The 22,103-nt window shown below is 45.2% G+C and overlaps 1 protein-coding gene across 1 annotated transcript in view; it reads right to left on the minus strand.

The window, feature by feature from the left end:
• Positions 1-22,103, minus strand: part of CAPN6 (calpain 6) — a 79,009-nt gene that overhangs the window by 51,436 nt on the left and 5,470 nt on the right. Inside the window, exon 2 of the mRNA XM_083159377.1 lies at positions 8,700-8,874. Coding sequence (XP_083015503.1) covers positions 8,700-8,864 — 165 coding nt within the window. The 5' untranslated portion in view covers positions 8,865-8,874. The remainder of the gene's footprint in view (positions 1-8,699; positions 8,875-22,103) is intronic.

Genomic DNA, 22,103 nt, shown 5'->3' on the forward strand with positions numbered 1-22,103 from the left:
TCTCTGCCCGGCTGTGAATTCTTAATTCCCGGCCACAGCCGGCCATGCCCACATGCAAAAGAGGGTGTGGCTACGAATCGGTAGGGCCCACCAGGGATTTCCCGGCTCCCCGCTGGGCCAGTCCAAGCCTGTGTGCAGACAGCATCAGAGCCAGGGAGGAGGTGAATAGATGCCTGTGTGCGGCATTCATTCACCTTGTGGACAGGGGCTAGGGGGTGAACGGAGGCTGGGGGCAGCCCGGCAGCTTACCTTGGTGCTGGGCTTGCCCCCAGCGCTGGCGGTTCCAGAGCTTGGAGATGATGTCATCTCCAAGTGCGGCACCCGTGTGCAATGTAAACTCTGCCGGCCCTGGAATATTCCAAATACCAGTTTGGATCCAGGATTTTGATGCAAAAATGGTAGCTTCCTCTCATGTGCTATCTCCATACACTCACATTCACCTTGTTAGCACACTGATTTGAAAAAGCTGCCCAGAGAGCGGTGAAATGCGTTCTCAGAGGAGTCTCTACCCGACACCCGGCAGCACGTGTCCTCTTCCACCGGCGTGTACTCTTGTCTCCAAGCGGCATACCACAGCCCCGCTGACCACTCTGTGGCAGAGCGTTAGCCAGCCAAAACACGCTTCATACAGCTGCGTGCAGGAGACTGCTATTGCCGGTGAGATCCGGCCAGCAGCAACACTGAAGCCAGGAGGTACGGGACTGTCATCACAAATAGCGAACACTGCTGCCGCCCACGACCTGGTGTTTGCAACCCAAATATTGACGGTAATATAATGGTTTTGTTTCAATTTTAAACAGAGACAGTATTGCATTATACTCGTTTGGCAGAATATACTTATTTATTACTAGACGATTCTGTCATTTGAAAGTAGTAGTAGTACGTTTATTTATAAGACGCCGCAAAGTGTCCGCAGCGCCGTACATAGCAAACAAAAAACAAATTACAAGGTAACGTACAGAGTGTGTTGAAAAATACAGTATAAATAGGGGTATAGCTGGTAGAAATAAAATCAGCATCAGTTCAGAAGTAGGTGTCAAAATTGTCGAGGAGACTGAAGAAGAAGTAGAGGAAGGGAAGAACAGGACAGGAGCCCAGGTGAGGTAAAGAGGTAGGGTGAGTACGTGAGGAAGGAGGGCCCTACTCATAAGAGTTAACATACTAAAAATAGGTGGGTGGACAAACGAAAAACAACAGGATAAGTAGGAACGGAGGGGAACGGAGGCAGGATAGGAGGATCAAAAGAGGTTAGGAGGAGGGATAGGCTAGTCTAAAAAAGTGGGTTTTGAGGGAGCGCTTGAAGGAGGTAAGGGAATCAGATAGCCTGATGGGTGGCAGGAGGTTGTTCCAGTGCAGGGGGGCAGCACGAGAGAAGTCTTGGACACGGGAGTGGGAGGAGGTGATTAGGTGAGAGGTCAGTCGGCGGTCAGCGATGGAGCGAAGAGGACGGGAAAGACACCTGTCATTTAATGCAGCTGAGATTGAGCTGCATAAATAAATCAGCTTTCAACTGGCAGCCTATTGTTAATTGCTCTAAAGGGACAAATGATCTTTTCAGAACGCTGTCTGAGTCCGGCCAGTTGGGATCCCGATGTCGGGCTAATGACTGTTGGGATCCCGACTGTCGGTACCGCATACCACACCCGTTTCTTTCTTTCTTTGTTAGCACACTGAACTGCCTCACTGCAGCATTAATCCTGCCAACCACATACCCAGCACCCCTTGCCACTCTATCCTATTTAACTATGCCCTCTGGAAAGCCCGCATTGTTTGTCACAAACTGACCACAATCTACAACTGGTGAACACATTTATTCTCATCTTTGCTTTGATATAATGAATGCAACAGGAGAGTTGTGTGGAGAAAGAAAACAAATAGCTCAATAATTTAGTGAAATAAACTATTTTTTCCTAATTGTCGACCTTATTCTGATCCATACGCAGCGCTGTGAATTATGCAGCATTGTATGTGGTCCAAACTCCGCCTGCAGTGCTGGCCGCCCCCCCCCCCCCCCTTCACACCGGCGATCCCCCCCCCACACGGCTGTGCATGGATGATTTGGGGGCGGCCGGCACTGCGAGTGGCTTTGGTCTGCAACCATCGAATCATTTCTCCAGCACATTCAGATCAGAGACACCTCTATGGTGTCTCTAATCTGCGAGCGTCCTGTGTGCGAAGCAGTCGGGTAGCTGACATCTGCTGACACCAGCTGCCCGCACCTCGCACCCACGTCACCACCGGATTTCCCTGGGAATGCCCAGCATTTTCATGGGGACGCCCATGAAACGCTGGGTGTTCCCATTGCTATGCCCCCCGCTGCCTCACGCCCCCCGCTCACTGCTGTGCGAGCAGGATTGTGAACATGTAGTTCGCCATGCCCGCTTACACCCTGCCTCTGCACATGCTCAGAAATGCGCCTGCGCAGATGCAAAACATTGGTTCCCCGTGCGAACACGTGGGGGGTCGATCTAATCAGAACAACCCCCATAATTGCAGTTCCACCATGTCCACATCTGTTGCGTTCACTACGCTCCAAATATAGAACTTTCATTCAACTTTCAGCACTTAAGTTAAGACAAGAGGCATAAATAGCTCTATTTCTGATGTTCTTCTGCATATAGTATAGTATACTACTGGCAAACAATGGTAGCAGACTGGCTGTTTGACCCAACCATCTTCACTAGATGCTGGTATCACACAGATATATGGTAAAGCATGATGCAACACACCAATATCTGTATTTCTTATGACAGAACATTGTTATTTTTATATATTGATAACGTTTTCCAGTTCCCAACTATTATGCTTGGTAATAAATACCACAACTTAAAACATAGGGCAACACAACAAGCCTGACACACAAAATCTGTTCGGACATGTAACTTTTGCCACTTATGCTTGTGCTTCCCGATTTTAGCAGTGGATTGTCCAATGTAAACGGGGCAGTTAGTGTGATGCCTGCTTCCGAGATGACAGATTGTTCTGGAGAAACTCGTATATGTTTCCATATTATTAATTTCAGTGACCGTGTTAATGTTGGTTCTTTATATATTACAGAAATAACTTCATATAGCACTATCTATGTGCAGATGTGTGTTTTACTTGCATTCCAAGGTGCAGGCCCCACCCCACCCTATTCCTCTGCTCTGTGTTTTATTGGAGAACCTAGAAAAATAGGAAAGAATGCATGCAGAGTTTTATGCACATCATCTTCGACAATATACATAAACCTACTCAAAGGTAAAGATATATAGCCAGTTGCCATTTGCTCCCACGGCAGACAGAAAAGCACTGAGCAGCAATATCGCACAGTGTCTATTCTGAACCTCAGTTGCAAATTACAAACAAAATTACTAATCTGCAAATTACAAACAGGCACGTGGCAATCTGGCAATGATGAGCGCAGCTACAGTACATCTGTATTTTAACACCTGCCCCACCACATCTATAAAACGGTCCATAGCCCTGTCCCCGCTATCAGTCTGCCACTGCATCTTTCCAACTACATTTTCATAGGATTGAACATACAGAAGCATCTGAGACAGTGGCAGAGTCTTCTGATCTCCCCATTCGGTGCCATCATGGATATATCACCAAAAGATGGCCACTGACTGCATGTGTAGGGAAGATAGAGATTGGGGCCTATTTTGTGTGCATGGTGTACAGAAAAGGGTTTTATCGGGGTTATATTGTGGGTGATATATTCAGAAAGATGGTGCTGACTGGCCAAGATGCTTGTGAAAACTGCGTATCCTGCACCTACTACAGAAACACCACTAATGGGGGAATCTTATTAGCTGCAATAATTTTTCTCCCAAGAAGAGAAAAAAATTTCCATTTTCATGCACCAGCACATGGGATCCAGGATAAGTATCCAGTCCCAGATATTATTGCAGCTCTGAGGGCTGATTATTGGGGGTTATACTTTATGTGCCCAAGGCAAGTAAAGCATAATTGCTGACTATCCTGGATAACTGGATAGCACCTGAGGCCTGCCGAACCATTAGCATACCCTCCAACATGACCCATTCCATTAGGTACAAAATGCTCTGTCCTGGACTTCCCTGCCAGTGGAAGTTACAGAGGTGGGGCTCCAGCACCGTCCAATATTCAAAGAGGGGGGGGGGGGGGGTCACCTCAACTGTCAGTGATGTTTGGGGTGGCAGTAGGTGTGGCTCCCCTTTTTTGAATATTGGACTGTGCTGCAGGCTCACATCTGTAACTGCCACTGGCAGGGAAGTCCAGGAACAGAGCATTTTGTACCTAATGGAATGGGTCATGTTGGAGGGTATGCATTAGCCATGGTAATGAATATCGTCCTAAACCTACTGCACCCAATAGTCCTGATTTTCCCTGATTTACTTCACAAATTCTCAGTTCAAAAAGAGGTGGAGCTTATTTGGAAGTGGGTGGTGTTAGAATAGGAAGTGGGCTTGACTAAGCAGATGGTGTGCTTCAAATAATTTGATGGCATTACTTGCAACGATTGGAGGCTTTGCTTACTTTGACCAGCTTTGATCTGCATAAATTTGGAGGGGTATACTATTATTTTAGGACATTACATCAGGGAAGAGTGGCTTGGCAGATGGAGAAACTTCATCACACAAGGTAATATACATTTTTAAAACTATATCAGTGGTTCCCAAACTGTGTGCTGTGGCACCTTGGGGCACCCCAAAGCCCTTGAAAGGGGGTCCTGGGTTGGTGGTCCTAGACCAATTTAATTTATTTCTGGTCAATGTAATCAGCAAAACCAGTGCTTGCGGTCAGCAAACAGAAGCAAATCCTGTCCCTCACCACCTCACCACAATTTTATTTAATTTTTTTTTTCTTAAGCACTCGGCCACTAAGCTTCAAAAGTGATAAAATGTAGACTGATAAATAGCCAGCCAATAAGCTCCTACCTGCTATGTTACAGACTGTGTTTGAAAAATGTCAGGCTGGAGCTGATTGGATGGTTGTTTATCACTTTTGAAGCTTAGTGCATCTGACCCTCACTGAGAAACATTTGGCCTAGGGTTGCCACGAATTTCTGATACTCCAGGGCGCTTTGATTCTAAAAAGTTTGGGAACCACTGAACTATATTATTTGCAATAGCTGTAACTTGTTTATTATCAACTTTTTGCAAATTAAACATTTATTTAAACTACTGCTTGAAAAAAAAACCATTCCCCATGGAAAAAATAATAATGATTTAAGTCATAAAAAAAATATTACACTGTCTAGGGGATTGTGGGAATCAAATTTGTATCTTCTATTCATGAACATTGATTATTTTACCAGATGGTAGGAAATTTTATTCCAGAAATATGTTGTTGAAATGTGTTTAAAAATGGAGTCACGAGAACAACACAGATTTGTGCACCAACAGTTTCCTGAGAAAATAAGATTATTTTACTATAATCTTGGTTCAGGGAGGTGATGGGTATGGAAAGAGTTGACACCTGACTGCATGTCACTGCTGCTTCTCTACATATCCCCCCTATTTCTTCTACACTACCAACCCAGCACTTCTGTTCTGCTGCAATCCTTGCTGTCAGTGGAAAGGAGGAGAGGAGGAGCTGCTCTCATGCACTTCAATTCTGAGCCTACATACTAAATTGTACAGTATTACAGTATCTTTGTCACCTGCTCCCTGTAACTCACTGCCTCTCCACAATGTAATTCACTGCCTGTCACCCACTGCCACTCCTCGGGGTCACCTACTGTCTGTACCATCTCAATACTTTCACGATCTGCCCCTTTTACTGCCTATGCTCATCACCATCTCTCCTGTCACCCACTGCCTATCAATCTCTCTCCTGTAACCCTCTTTTTCACCCACTGCGTCTCTCTCCATCTGCCACTTCCTGTTACCTACTGCATATCCCTGTCACTCACTACTTCTCCCTTTCGCCCTCTACTTCTCCTCATCACCTTCTGCCTGTTCCTGTCACCCTCTTCCCATCACTTTTTGCCTGTCACCCACTGTCTCTCCAACTCATCCTCTGCCTATCACCTTCTTCTCATATTTTCTTTCCCTGTCACTCTCTACATATCCAGCACCCACTGCTGTGTGGCATAATAAGTACTTGGGACAGGACAAAGGAGGGTGTGAAACAACACATAGTTCTGCACCTGGGCCCATCAATCAGAAGTTCCGCTACTGGCATGAGCCCCATTATGTTAGTGGCTATTGCAGTGTTATCATCAATGCATTCATGTATGGAACAACAATCCACATATAAAAAAATGGGTACATTATATTGATGATATCCTATTTATATGGTTGGGTAATGAAGAAGACCTGAGCATTTTTTGCAATAACCATAATATTAATACATATAATATTCAGCTAACCTATGATATTATTAAAGAAGAAGTCCATTTTGTGGACTTATGCATTTATGTAGAAGATTCCAAATGGGAAACTAAGAACTACTGTATATCAAACTGACGGGAAATAACATGTATATTTCACAAACCAGTAATCGCTATTGGGCTTGGCTAATGGGCATCCCGAAAAGCCAAATTCAACGTGTTAGAAGAAATTGAAAAGCAAATTTGTGGAAAAAGAAGACGGAAAGGGAAAGAGAAAGGTGCAATATTTAATAGCCAATAGAAAGAGGTTGAATGAATCATACGGAAGAATTGGCACCTCCTTATAAAAGACCCTCTGCTACAAGATGCCATATCAGAAAGGACACAGTTCATATATAGAAGGGCGAACAATATAAAGGACAGTTTAGTCAAAAACAGTGCTATGACAGATAAGAAAAGTGACTGTATAAAAATATATGAATACAGATGTGAAGACTGCATTATGTGCAGAACCACCCAGGAAGGTGACTGAATTAATATCACATGATAATGGGGAAACGGTACTTGTTTCCTAGCACGGCCACTCCAATTTCCATCGGGGTGGTCATGTCGGATAAATTGCGTCGGTCGCATCGCATGCGACCAAATCGCATGCGATGCGACCGACCCGATTTTTAAATTGAATCAAATGTGAATAGGGTCCCTGGGACCCGATTTTACATTGGATTCAATGTAAAATATTCCCTACACCCCCAATTTTACACCCTGAACCCCACGACACGATTGACGCCAACCCGAAGCGTGGCGAGCGCAGCGAGTCCGCGAGGGGTGGCAGTGCGCGTCCTCCGACCTTTTCATTCCCCTACTATCCACGTCGGCGTGGAGTTGAGAATATAAAGTGTGGCGAGCGCAGCAAGCCACCGAGCCCGAAGCGTGGCGAGCGGACGCGTATAACTTCACAGGTATACGCGGGGCTCGCTGCGCTCACTACACTTCGGCGGCGGGGGCTCGCTGCGCTCGCCACACTTTATATTCTCAACTCTACGCCGACGTGGATAGTAGGGGAATGAAAAGGTTGGAGGACGCGCACCGCCGCCCCTCGCGAGCTCGCTGCGCTCGCCACGCTTCGGGTTCGCGTCAATCGTGGGGTGACGACGGGGCCATATATAATGTGAAATGGGTCATATTGGCCCATTTCACATTGTTTCCTATGTGAGATGGACTTAATCAAGTCCATCTCATCTTGTGCCATTATAATGGCACAAGACCGACGCGATGCTCCCGATTTTAATGTTAAAAATTATTTTAACATTGAAGCCTATTGAAAAGTCGTGGGCATTGCGTCGGTCGCATCGGGGGCAATGTTAATGGTCGCGACCGACGCGATGCCCGCGATTTCGCCTTTGCCGGCAAAATGGACCTGATTTCAAAGGAAATCGGGTCCATCGCGGGCATCGTGTACCTTAACTTTAAGGTACACGATGCCCGCGATTGTGGCCGTGCTAGGAAACAAGTACCGAGGAAACTTTTAAAATAAAAGACTTCATAACATGCAATAGTAAAAACTGCATCTATTTAATTGAATGTGAATGCCATTTACAAGATATCGGATGGATGACCCGCGCTCTAAAGAAGTGATGGGCAGAACACACCCATAACCTTAAAATAGAATATGAAAATCACAGTTTGTCCAATCACTTTAAAATTAATCATAAATGTTCTTTATCCTTATTAGTGGTAAGGATAATTATAGGAGTGTTACACCTACATATGGGCCAGCTATATTGTTATTTACCCTGCACCAATCAGGAAAAGAGGAGGGTTCTCCTCAAACATAAATATGTCAGTCGAAACATGGTGGTGTGGTGTAAGGAGATGGACCTCTGAATATCCTATATACACATATTCCAAGTTTGATTTTTTGGTGGCACTGCATCCCTGGTAATTGTCCCCAAAAATTTGGTTCATATCACATGTGTTCTTCCATCATTCTCATATTAGAGACAACCCACTGTTTCCTTTGAGTCCATTTGGACTATACGTTTTGTTATATTTTTATATTTTATATATTTTTGGGAAAAATAAAGATGTTTTTCTATACCACGGCCTAAATGTGTGATTGGTAGAAAAGTCTGGCCGACGTTTGGATTTAAAGATCTTTATAGGAGTACCTTCCTATGGGTTGTTATCATTTGGATTCCATTATAGGAACTATACTGTTATTTGGACTTTTTGACTTTCTTTGTGACCTGTTTTGTGTTTTTCATGTGATTGATACATCCGTCTTGTGACTTCATATGAGGTTCTGAATTATCTCCCTGAGAGGAATCCTAACAGAGGACTGCTATATCCTTTTTATTTTTTATCAATCCATTCATGCTGCATACAGCAAACATACCCCAGGACGCTTCCATTCTATTGGCTCAGTAGGAGATTTGCTGTAGAATAATGATTCTTCTGTTGCTGGGAATTCTGGATCTTCATACAGAGTTCCAGTTTTCATACATTCATTTTTCAGCTGCCAGTAATTCTGATTATTCAGATTCCGTAATGGTGGGGCCATCTCTTCCACTCTAAAAAAAGAATAATGCAAAGACATTTTACATTTGTCAGTACAAACACCATGTGCATACTGGAGGAACTGTGCATGAAAGAGTCAGTTTGGGGATGTATAGTGAGGGTGTGTTCACACATAAATGCAGTGACTGACTAGAGAATCTGGCTGTTCTAGGCTAATACCTACCACGTACCTTCTGTCCCGATAACAACAGTACTTTGTGTGTGCACTCTGTGTATAGGATTACCACCTTTGTGTTGGGAGATTACCGGACAGTGGCCCGCCCCTTGACCCACCCATGGCCCATCCATTGACCTGCCCCTTGGCCCGCCTTATCATGGTTTTGTTAACCTTTGCTTCAATTCTTTTCTTGATTTTGCATACCCCTATTTCCCATTACACATTTTGCCTCACACCGTAATTCCCATTACACATTACGGCTGTGATGCCCATAACACATTATGCCTCACATCGTGGTGCCCATTACACATTTTGCCACACAATGTGATGCCCATTACATATTATACCACACACCCTGATGCCCATTACATATTGTACCACACACCATAATGGCTATTACATATTATGCCACATGCGAAACATGCGAATTGATGTTTTGCATATACTGTTCATCCATTTGCAGCTTGCATGGATGAAATCATTCGATGGTCGCCAACCATTGAATGATTTCTAAGGTGTTTGCAAATCTAAGTCCATGAAACGGACACTGGGTGTTCCCATGGGCGTGACTCCAGTCTGCGGCCACATGCCCCCCCCCGTACGCAGTGATCCGTGCGTCCGCTCGCACAGATGGCCTGCACATGCGCATACGCATATAAATGCATGTGCAGCCCATTAACATCGCTCACGTTGCGAATTTGCAACTGTGAGAATAGATCAGAATGACCTCCTTGGTGTAAACCAGACGCAGGCGCTGCTGGTGCAGAGCTGGAAACATCAGTTCATGTGTATGAGCGGAAATAACCTTTATTTTTACACTCTTTTTATCAGAGTAATATTCAGTACTCCCATTTTTGCAAACATCTGTGTTGGTTACATTGTCTGTCTGTATCTCTGCCTCTGTCACTCTCTCTCTCTCTCTCTTCTCTTTATAGATGAAAGAAAGATTATACCTGTCATTTATGTGTCTGCAGTGTATACACAAAAAGCTAATTCTTAGAAGCATTTCAAGTTCAAAGACACTGACATGTTTGTGGCAGATGATAATCTTTGCATTGGCAGGATGCAATTTACAAGGCACTGGCCTCCAAGATAATAGTTGTGTTACAGTATGTTATAATAGGTGGGAGGTTTGTGATATACTAATCTAATACCTATACCAAAAAATGTATTCTACAAATGTATAGGAATTAAAGATAATCAGATTTATCATCTGTACATTTGATCTGTATAACAATAATTAGTCCTTTTTGTTGCATGAAAAATTGAGTTTGTATATTTGTTTTATAAGCATGCGCCCAACTGACTTTATATCAGCTGGACAATCCTGCATTTTAGGCACTGTGCCTCTGTCCGACCCACGGGCTACAGTTCTGTTAGAAGTACAGTATGCTCTTGACAGACTTAGAGCATATCAGCAAAGTGTGACGCACTCTCCCTGTCGGCAGACATGGGGCATGTCAGCAAAGTGAGAGGCACTCTAACTGTTGGCGGACATGGGGCATGTCAGCAAAATGTGATGCACTCTCCCTGTTGGTGGACTTGGGGCATGTCAGCAAAGTGAGAGGCACTCTAACTGTTGGCGGACATGGGGCATGTGAGCAAAGTGAGAGGCACTTTCCCTGTAGGTGGACATGGGGCATGTCAGCAAAATGTGATGCACTCTCCCTGTTGGTGGACTTGGGGCATGTCAGCAAAGTGAGAGGCACTCTAACTGTTGGCAGACATGGGGCATGTGAGCAAAGTAAGACGCACTTTCCCTGTAGGTGGACATGGGGCATGTGAGCAAAGTGAGATGCACTCTCCTTCTTGTTGCACTTTGATTATGTAAGCAAGGGGAGATGTTGGTGGTGACTGTTAGCAAAGTGAGATGCACCTTCCCTGTTGGTGGACATGGAGCTTGTTGTTATGAAAGTGAGACTCATTCTCTTCACTCCTGCCAACCCTGTTTATTCTTTTTATAATAGAGCAACAACCAAGGTATTAAAGGAACCCACCAGAAATGTTGACCCCTTTTTTGACAAGGGTTTAAACAAAATATCCTGGGCCTAATACAGGTTGAATCGCATAAGCGATCTGACCTGCACTTTCCTGATTATCTGGAAACTGCTTCTGCATGGGACCCGTTCTGCACATGTGCAGTTACAATCCCGGGGGTCGGAATCCCATAGAGGGAGAATAAATTAGTGTGCCAAGCTTAGCGAGGCACCGGGTCCGCACATGTGCAGTTACAATCCCGGGGGTCTGAATCCCATAGAGGGAGAATAAATTAGTGTGCCAAGCTTAGCGAGGCACCGGGTCCGCACATGTGCAGTTACAATCCCGGGGGTCTGAATCCCGGCGTTCAAAATCCCGACGCCGTAATCCAAACCGCCAAAATCCCGACACTTTCTCCCTCTATGGGTGTCCACGACACCCCTGGAGGGAGAATAAATTAGTGTGCCGAGCTTAGCGAGGCACCGGGTCCGCTGCATGGTGACCGCAGCGAGCCCACAAGGGGGAGGGGGGGGGGGGCGATCCACGTCCCCCCCTTGTCGGGATTTCGGCAGTCTGGATTCTGGCATCGGGATTTTGAATGTCAGGATTCCGACCGCCAGGATTTAGTACTACTCCCGTCTGTAGACAAAGGAGATTTATGCAGGTTATATAAATCACGTTGATCATTGTGCCTGCATGTGACTGAGGTTTGTATGGGGGGAATGAATTATACACACATAATAACGTTTTCTGCTTCACTTCTTTACCGAGATGAAGCTGCAGCACCAAAATGTAAAGTGAAATCTCTCCCATATGTTGATTGCTGCCAACCCCCCCCCCCCTTCACAGCCTAATACTTATACCCCTTCACACCCATAATGACCATTCATACATTAACCCCTGTACAGGGCTGGATTGGGGGGGGGGGGGGGGGGCACAGGGGGTCAGTAACCCTGGGTCCCCCTCTAGCTAGGGGCCCCCTATGGCTGGCATGTATTTAAATGTATTTTTTATTTATTTTAGCTAAAGGTTTTGTGCATGGGAGTGGGGTAGTGCTGCAGCTTCACCTATCTGCAAATGTGACAAAGATTGATGGTGCTGAGCATTGGGAGCCAAGGCACACTGACTGCACTAGTGTGCAGTGCATAACAGGAAGTTGACTAAGTCCCATGACCCTTTGCACAAGAGGGCAGAGGCTGAGAGGTTTGTGCTGAGCTCTGGTTGGTGGTGCTCATTACATGTTTCTCAGGTCCATGGAGGACAGCAGCAGCCTCATCATGGGAAGGTTTTTAATCAGAGGCAGCGCTGAGCCTACAGTCCTACAGCGTAAAGGTACAGGACAAACAAAGGCTTTTCAAGTGGTATGTATGTATGCCTCTACTCTGTATTTTGACAGTGCAATATTCTTCCATGCAGTTTGCTGCTTGTAATGACAAGTGCAAGGGGGCCACCCTGTCTAAAGTGCCCAGGCCCCCCCGAAGGCTTAATTAGGCCCTGCCCCTGTACTGTATCTAAACTGCACTTTGTTTGGAGCATACTATAGCTTGTTCCATGCTAATTATGCCTTAGTCATCCTTCATTCGCTCTAAAATTAAACATTTGCAACCCCCTTCCATACATCCTGCTGTTGTAGTGCTGTTGCTGATTTGTCTTGAAAGCATAATGCGTCAACTAAATTAAATTGCCAGGCGTCACTGACATCTCTGGTGAATCTATGAAAAATCAGTTTAGTTCATCTTAGAACGTATCAATCATTTTTACTGGACTCAGAAACTCAAGTTTAGGTAAAAGTATTTATTTAGCATATTCAAGCACTAGAAGAAATGTGTCATTTACAGTAGGGGGTGCTCAAGTTTGTATAATGAACACTACAGCAATGAAATCAAAGCTGCTTGTTTATGCAGACATTATTTATGCCTAAATACTGTATATATCATATCTTATAATTGTTGTGAACTGCTGCACTATCATCACCTACATAGATGTGGCACCGAATGTAATCTTTGTTACATGACACAAATAACTTTCCAAAATATGCTGCCTGTCCCTGGAGAGACTGCTCTACACAGATTGTCAACTGTTCTGCGCTGACAGCTTACAGGGTATAACATAGAGTATGTACAGATTCTTCTGTACATACACAAAGAGCATATCTCCCAACTCTTCTACAAAACAATACCATTTTTTGGGACTGTCCCACCTATGGCCGGCAGTGTCCTGCATTGGGGAGAACAGTTGGAAGTCCCCCTGTCACTTAATAGAGCTGCTATGAATAGACATCAATTCACAGAGAAAGAGGGAAACGGGGCATGTGCAGCAGCTCATAGAGTGCTGGCCATGCCCCCCACAGCAGCAAAAACTGGAGCTGTGGATTGCGACTTTGCCACAAAACCACGCATCCTTTTGTGAGTCCACGCTTATTTTTTCGAAGTGCACATGGTAGGTCGCGTGCAGGAGTCCCGACCCTGCTGATTTAAAAGTTGGGAGGAATGCATACATACATAGACGTACATACATACACACTGCAGACACAACATACATACATACATACATACACACAGCATGTACACACATAGCAAAGAGACACACACACAAACACACACATAGCATGAATGCACACAGCATGTACACACAGATTCACAGCATACACACATGACCCTCTCCATTGTTTCTGAACTTTTCTCTGAATGTACAGATGGAGCCCGGCGTTGTCTTTGCAGGGGATGGCGGCAGAATCGCCAGCTGCCATCCCCCGCCAGCCGCCATCTGCTCTGGGAAAGGGGATGCGCACTTAAGAGATGCGTGCGCGTCCCCTTCCGACGGCCCTTCCCCCGGGTCCCCGCCGGTCACCCGGGGTCCCCACCGCCTCCCCGTCTCCCCCCCCCCCCAATTCCTCCCCTAACCCTGTCCGTCTCCCTGAAGTGGAGACGGACAGGGTTCCCGTCGCCCCGCCGCCTGGATGGACGCCAGGCTGCTGGCGGATTGCCAGCAGAGACAGTCTGGCGATTCGCCAGCAAGAGGGAGCCCGGCTCCATCTGTATGACTGCCATCACCTGTGCCAAACAGGGTAATTGATAAGAAAGGTGTTTTTCAACACATTTAATGGAAGTTTTTCATTCAAAGGGAAGTCCAGAAACAGAGCAATGTGGAGAGGGTCATGTTGGAAGGTATGACACAGCATGCTTACACAGACAATCAAGCATACACCCCTTCCCCCAGCTCCCTCAAACATTAGAATAGTGTGTCTGCTCATCTGCAGCAGACAGTCCCACTCCCTGCCTCCCCTGGCCAGCTCTCCTCCACAGCACAGTCACATAGAGCACTGCCTTTGAGAAGCAGCACACTGCCATTGCAGCTAGCTCCCCCTAGTGTGAGTCAGCCTAGCGGCAGGCTGTCTTCCTGTACCAGGAGGCAACTGCCAGCAGATGCACAGCCACAGTGATGCTATTTTAAAATCAGACAGCTGGTTCGATAGATCGGCATGTGGGGGGGTTAGGTACTCGTTAACCCTCCCGCATGCGTGTATATGCGCATATATGCGTGGTGGCATTAACACTTGGCAGGGCCGGTGTAAGGCTTCTCAGCACCCTAGGCAAAACTTCAACCTTTTGCCGCCCCCCCCCCACCCATACTGCCACCAATAACCATTTTCCAACCCCTTAATGGGGATGCAGTTTAAATCCCGGCGGTCGGGATCCCGGAATTCAAAATCCCGACGCCGGAATCCCGAACTCCGAAATCCTGACACTTTCTCCCCCCGTGGGTGTCCATGACACCCTCAGAGGGAGAATAAATTAGTGTGCCGAGCGTAGCAAGGCACTGGGCCCGCTGCGTGGCGAGCGCAGCATTCCCGCAAGAGGGGGCGATCCACGTCCCCCCCTTGTCGGGATTTCGGCGTTCGGGATTTCGGCGTCGGGATTTTGAACGCCGGGATCCCGACCGCCGGCTTTTCAAGCCGAATCCCCTTGAATGGCAGGGAGCCTCCCACAATTCAGTGGTCCTCCCAGCCCCCCCAGGTAGGCAGTCAAGACCCCTGCTTTCTCTGGAGGCCCCCAGCACCCTCCCCTTTGCCACCCACAACACAGTACAGGAAGAGAGGGCAGCAAAATAGGGAAGTATGCCTCAAAAACAGTATGGAGATGAGGTCGTAGAGGTTCCACAGAAGCCACCTGCATTAAGTACAACAAGGATCCTCACAGACTTGGTGGTGCCCCCCTAGATCCTGGCGCCCTAGGCAGCTGCCTAAAGCTGCCTAGTGGTAGAGGCGGCCCTGACACTTGGTTTGCGACAGGCCCTGTGGGGTCATAAATTACCAGGGCATACCGGTGAATCCCCTGGGCCAGTCTGGGCCTGGCTTATATGTAATTGTTACCAGATGATTTTGTACTGATGGAAACAAATGCTTTTATATTAAACATCTCTCAGGAAAAGATTTTGTTTTACATCTCATCTTGTGTCTTCTATTCCTAGAGGGATATAGCGATTACTTTACAGTTTATTGTGTATTGTTCATTGGAAGAGAATTACAACTTAAATTAAAATGTAATCATTACCCTGAAACATCAAACAATTCACAAAAATAAAGCCCTAAAGTTCCATAATTATTAAAAAATTAAATAAGATTGTATTAATGCATAAACCGCATCACCCAGAGGAACACTTTAGAGCTTGCCATGCTGAAAGTGTTACCTATTTAATGGGCATAGCTGCTCCGTAACTAATCAAGATCAGAGGAATATTTAATAAGCATAAACTGCGATGTGTTCTCTCAAGCAGGATTGTAGGTGATTATTTTCCATGCCTTTCACAGACTCATTTTTTTTTGCTTTTTATGAAAGTAAAAATAAGTCTTTTGATTTATACAGCAAATAATTAGGCACCAAAATGTGGGCAAATGATTGCAGGTGTATACAGTACATTGAGGAGATTATCTGGGCACAAAACAAGAGTGCATTAAAGGGCAATGAATAATGTGAGTGACAAAATATAAATAAGGTTACTACAGTACTAGTATATTTTGTTTCCATATAATTGTGTACCCTATTACATAGAATTTAAAACATAGAATTTGACGGCAGATAAAAACCATTTGGCCCATCTAGTCTGCCCCTTTTTTTACCCTTCAGGTAAACTCAACCCTTTTTAATCCTTATTTCTTAGTAAGGATATTCATATGCCTATCCCAAGCATGTTTAAATTGTTCTACTGTCTTAGCCTCTACCACCTCTGATTGGAGGCTATTCCACTTATCCACTACCCTTTCTGTGAAGTAATTCTTTCTAACATTTCCCCTGAACCTACCTCCCTCCAGTTTCAGTGCATGTCCTCATGTTCTATTATTTCTTTTCCTTTGAAGAAAATTTCCCTCCTGTACTATGTTAAAACCCTTCATATATTTCAATATTTCTATCATGTCCCCCCTCTCCCTTCTCTGCTCCAAACTATACATGATCTTTTAGTCTTTCCAGGTAAGTTTTGTGATGTAGGCCATGCACCATTTTAGTTGCCCTTCTTTGTACAGTCTCTAATGTATTTATATCCTTCTGAAGATACGGTCTCCAGAACTGGACACAGTATTCCAGATGAGACCGTACCAATGACCTATAAAGTGGCATTATTACGTCTTTTTTTCTGCTACTGATTCCTCTCCCTATGCAACCAAGCATCTGACTAGCCTTCCTCATTGCTTTGCTACATTGCTTTCCTGCCTTTAAGTCCCCTGAAATAGTGACTCCTAGATCCCTTTCCTCCTCAGTAGTTTCCATTATAGTACCCTTGATACTATATTGAGCTTTTGGGTTTTTGAGTCCCAAGTGCATAATTTTGCATTTTTTAGCATTAAACTGTAGTTGCCATGCTCTTGACCAATTCTCAAGTTTACTTAGATCATCAGTCATTTGATTTACCCCTCCTGGTGTGTCTACTCTGTTGCTGTACAATATAAGGACATAAGAGGAACAAAGATATTATTCAGGTCACAGAACAAGGTTGTGATGTTCAGTATAGTTTGTATTTGTATTATAAGGATGTCTTTTCGTGCAATATACACATTTCAAATTAAAAGAAATCAATTAGCTTTGATTTTTTTTCTCTAACAAAGAGGCGTTTTTCCATTAAGGCACCCACATTAATCGCCTGCTTAAGATTCATTTATATTAAATTTGTGATGTGTGTAGAGGGCACACAATGCAAACTGATCAGAGATAAAATATTGGATCTCACTAAGGGCCTTATTCTGGTTGGTGCGTACATTTCCGAATACTTTCGGATGGCGGTTTTTAGCCGTCTGCGCATGCGTGGGGAACGCTATGCGCATGTGCCACGCATGGTCTACGTACTTGTTCTCACTAATACCGTCCAGAAATGTGCCCCGCAATCACTCGGGAAATATGGGCGTCATTCGGAAATACACAGGGGCGTAGTTTCAAAGTGGGCTAAACTGGGCGGAAACATGGGCGGACACGGGGGAGTGCACTTATTTTGGTAGGCGTGCATTCGGATAGCACGCCGAATGCACGCGAACAAAAAGGCAAGAAATATGCGGTGTCCATAAGCAAGTATTGCTTTGCGGACACCACTCGGTCATGCGCTAGGCAATCGGAACGCCTAATCAGGACGGCCGCACCTCAACCAATGTCAGCTGAACACAATACAATCACCTCCTTTACTCATTACTTGTTAATTACACGCTTGTCACTGCTTCAATTGGAACCATTGCAGCTTCAATGGACACATATATGCTGCACTTTTCAAACACTTTTACACTGCAACTAATGAACACAACTTAATATTAATAATACAAATACACATGTCACTTCTACATGTATCAATTAAACCACACATTTGGGGGGAAAAAATAAACATTTATTACATCAACTTATAAAATAAAATAGAAACCGTCACAAATTAAAAGGTACCATTGCAGGAATAAAAGTAAATAATATATAATAAATACATGTATTGTAGACATACATAGTCACAGCAGAATCATTAGGAACACATCAGGTGGCTTCACAACAAAAGTATAGCACCAACACTTCAAGTACAGCACACAGTAATGGTAGCCGAAACAGGGCAACAGGGGAACCAAACATGACATTCGAAACGAGGGCAAATGTGGGGACCCTCTGCACGGAATTGGACACAGGAAGCTGACACACACAGCTCAATGAAAGATTTGGGAAGACATAAGGGTGGAGATTAATGCGGACACAAGTTCATCTGCGGGCACGTTTGTCCCTGGCAGGCTCCTTGCCACGTGCAGCAGCTCTTCGGCCACGGCCACGGTCAGATGGTGGGCCAGGTGGAGCAGATGCTGGGGAGGGGGGGGGGATGGTCTTCCCCCTCTGGCAGCAGGGAGTGCTGATGGTGGGAATGCACCAGAATCGGCTGACAATAGGACCCTATTGCTGGCAACTAGCTCCACCATAAGCTCATTATGGTGGAGGAGGAGGTCATTTTGGCGCAGGGCTTGATCAGCCAGCACCTGCAGGCTAGCAGCAATACTCTGGTGGCTGCTGACCAAACCCTGCAAGACCTCCTCGGTCCTACGCACCCGCTCTGATGCCGACTCTCCCTGCTGCTGAATATGGCCAAGCACCTGCCCCCAGCTGCTAAATTCAGCCGCGGTCAGTGGCTGCTGCTGCTGCTGCACGGGCCTGGTACTGGTGGCAGGTGGCACAGACTCCTCAACCTCCTCAAGAGATTCTTGACCAAGCGGTGGGGATGCTGGTGAAAGAGAACATTACAATTACAACACATTCCACGCAAAATTAGAACCAGCTACTTATGGCATGGCAAATAATTACCTTCAAGCAAAGAAGCCATGACTTCCGCTGGGGCCTCGCTGTCCATGGTGCTCACCCCCCGGACCTCCTCGACTGCAATGCAGCACTCTGCCATCTCTTCCAGGGGGGTGAGCTTCAGCTTTGATGGCATGGGGCCAGCCCCAGAGGTGTGGCTGTGTTCCCACCGCTGGGTCAATTTCTTCTTGAGGTTCGTTTTGAAGTCGTGCCACCTGCAATCAAAGTTTACATATTGATACATGTCACTCCTCATGTTTGCTGTAGCACCCATTGCAATCTGCAACAGATTACAACATGTGCCTCATGACACCAAACTTACATTAAATTAAGTTTGAAAACCAACCCTTAGAATATACACTCACACTCACCCTACAATAACTATCAATTAAATTAAAATGGCAAACATGTCTGTGCCTCCAAGCAACGTGACCGGCCATTGACCTACTCCATCTAACATCTAATGTAAACATTACTGGTCTTGTACTGATCAAATGTAACACACATGAACTTGCCTCTTCTTAATGTGCTCCGTCTCACGAACTTGTGGAGCCACCGCATTAATCTCCGCCGTTATGTTCTCCCAGATCTTCCATCTCCTTGTGTGTGTCAACCTGTCCTGTGGACACTCGATCCAATCCCGTGCGCGGGGCACCAGGATGGCAAGCTCCTGCGCTTCGAATGCCATGTTTCTGGTGGTTGGTTCCTCTGTTGCCCTATTTCGGGCACGGCCACTGCCACAGCCACGGCCACCTGTCACTGTACTCGAAGTGCTGGGCAGGCTACTCTGCTGTGTTCCCAATGATTCTGCTGAGGCTAAAGATGGGCCAGCTGCTGATTGGCCTGATGTAGATGGCCCATCTGGCTGCTGTTCTCCCAATGGCTGGTCTGGGCGACGCCTCAGGTCTGACCACCCCCGCTCCAGCTGAGCGATGGTCCGCCGCACCTGTGTGCGGGCGTATATGCGCCGGCGGGCCACCGCATAGGCATTCCGCTTCTGCCTATTAGTTATAAATGGGCCCGCCCGCCCGCTTCAGCCTGGTCTCCATAACGGAATAATATATGTGATTGTGTAGGATTATAGATTGTGATGTTTACAATGGCCCAAATGTCACATCATAACTGCCATGTTACAGGCTGTGTTGTGTAAAAGACACTAAGGAGCTGATTGGCTGTACAGTTGTCTCAACTTATAACCTTTGGATTTAATTTTTTTTAAGCCTTAATACATCTGTCCAAATGACCCCTAATTGGCATTTTTTTCTCAAACACAGCACGGGATCGAGCAAGACAGGCCCGGGAGGCAGAGGTGGCCCAGAAGGAGGTTGCCAAAGCAAGGGCCGAGGAGGTGATTTCGGAGGAAGGGATGGCGGAGGAGGTGGCAGAGGAAGTGGAGGAGGAGGTGTGGGCTGTGGAGGCTGAGGTGCTGGCAGCAGAGGAGGAGGTGCCACCAGAGGAGGCCCCTGAAGAAGAGGAGGAGGTGGAGGCCTGTGAGGTCGTGCAGGCGGCCGAAATTGGTATGTATACATAAGGATTAATTATTCCTTTTCTCATCTACTATTTGCTATGTAGCACTGGTGATTCAATTGTGTTTTTTTAAATAAAAATTCATATAACAAACAGGGTAGCAACAGACACACTTATATAGGGTGGCCAAACCATCCCTTTCATCCTGGACACATATTAATGACACAGGTTGTGCGGATGGCTTTCAGGTCGATTGTAAGAGCCACTGAACCTGTGTAGTTAATCTGTATCCTGGAAGAAAGGGATGACGTGCTCATGTAAGGGTTACATGTCCCTGCTGCAAGCATACAATCTGTAGCCTCATATAGGTGAGTAGAGTTTACTGGTGATTGATCTTTCTAAACTAGATTAAGTATGACATAAATGGAGTATGGACAGGCGTGGCTTAGAATGGAGTAACAAGTGGTCAGTGCCCCTGGGCCCTTCTCTAGCTAAACCCCCCCCTGCGGTCTGCATGTATGGTTGGCACCATAATTGTGTGTTGATTTTGTCTTAGTAATGATTTTGTGCATGGGAGTGGGTTAGTGCTGCAGCTTCACCTAACTGGCATTATGACAATGATTTATGGAGCAGACCATCAGCAGGCAAGCCATGCTTGATTGCACAAATGTACTGAGCATTCCTGAGAGTTGACTAAGTCCCATGCCACGCTCCATCATATAACAGACACTGAGCGCTTTTTGATGAGTTGGGATTGGTGCAGCGCGTGACATGCTTCTCAGAGCTTAGTCATGGGTGGGTTTGATTTCAGAAGGAGCACTATGACTGTGAGGTGTTCTACAGAGTAAAGGGTAAAAAACAGGCTTTCCATGTAGTATGTATGCATGTATGTATAGCTGTATGTGATATATATATATATATATATATTTATATATATATATATAGTTATATATGCGTCTATATATATATATATATATACATACAATCTCCGGCACTCAATCAAAAAAGGCTCACTACATCAAGCAGGTGCTTTGCAACGTTTCGGACCTTTTATTAGGCCCGTCGTCAGGCAGTACAGTAAGAGAGAGAGTGGAGAGCCAGTGCCGACTATTCGCAATAATTATATATATATATATATATATATATATATATATATATAGTACACAATATCTCTAGAGTTTGCGCTAAATAGAGTCGGTCGCTTTATAACACTTGATCTCCTACTAGAGAGATCCACAACCAATAGCAAATCCAATAGTGTTATGTAGCGCCCTATACAATTGATCTAGATACTTCCAGTCTTTCCTTTATGATACAATTACCATCAACATTTTTCAATATAAAACATTTATTAAAACATTTAAAACAAAAATGCAAATGCAAGTTTTGAGACAAATTTTCTAATACAGACGTATTCTTTAGATTTACAGATCGTGGTGATTTTCAAAGGTTACCCAACGCGTTTCGTCTCTTTGTGAGACTTCATCAGGGGTGAACAATTTAATATCAGATCTTAATAGATCTTTTATCGGAAAATCTTGCTATTTTGCAGTAGTACAAGGTCCGTTTAGAGGTTCAAATTTTTGACTTAATAGGTCTTTTATCGGAAAAAATCTTGCTATTTTGCAGTAGTACAAGGTCCGTTTAAAAGGTTCAAATTTTTTAGCTCAAATGGGTAGAGGAGTAAATTCCTGGATCTTTCTATTCTATTAAAGACCCTTAAGCAATGGGCAGTTGCCCGTACTTGCAGCTCGAAGAATTATAATTTTATGTACCATTAATGTATCTTTATTGTTCTTAAATCTTAATTTGAATACAG

This window comes from Crinia signifera, chromosome 9 (assembly GCF_055691185.1).
Source record: "Crinia signifera chromosome 9, ASM5569118v1, whole genome shotgun sequence".
Classification (NCBI taxonomy): Eukaryota; Metazoa; Chordata; class Amphibia; order Anura; family Myobatrachidae; genus Crinia; species Crinia signifera.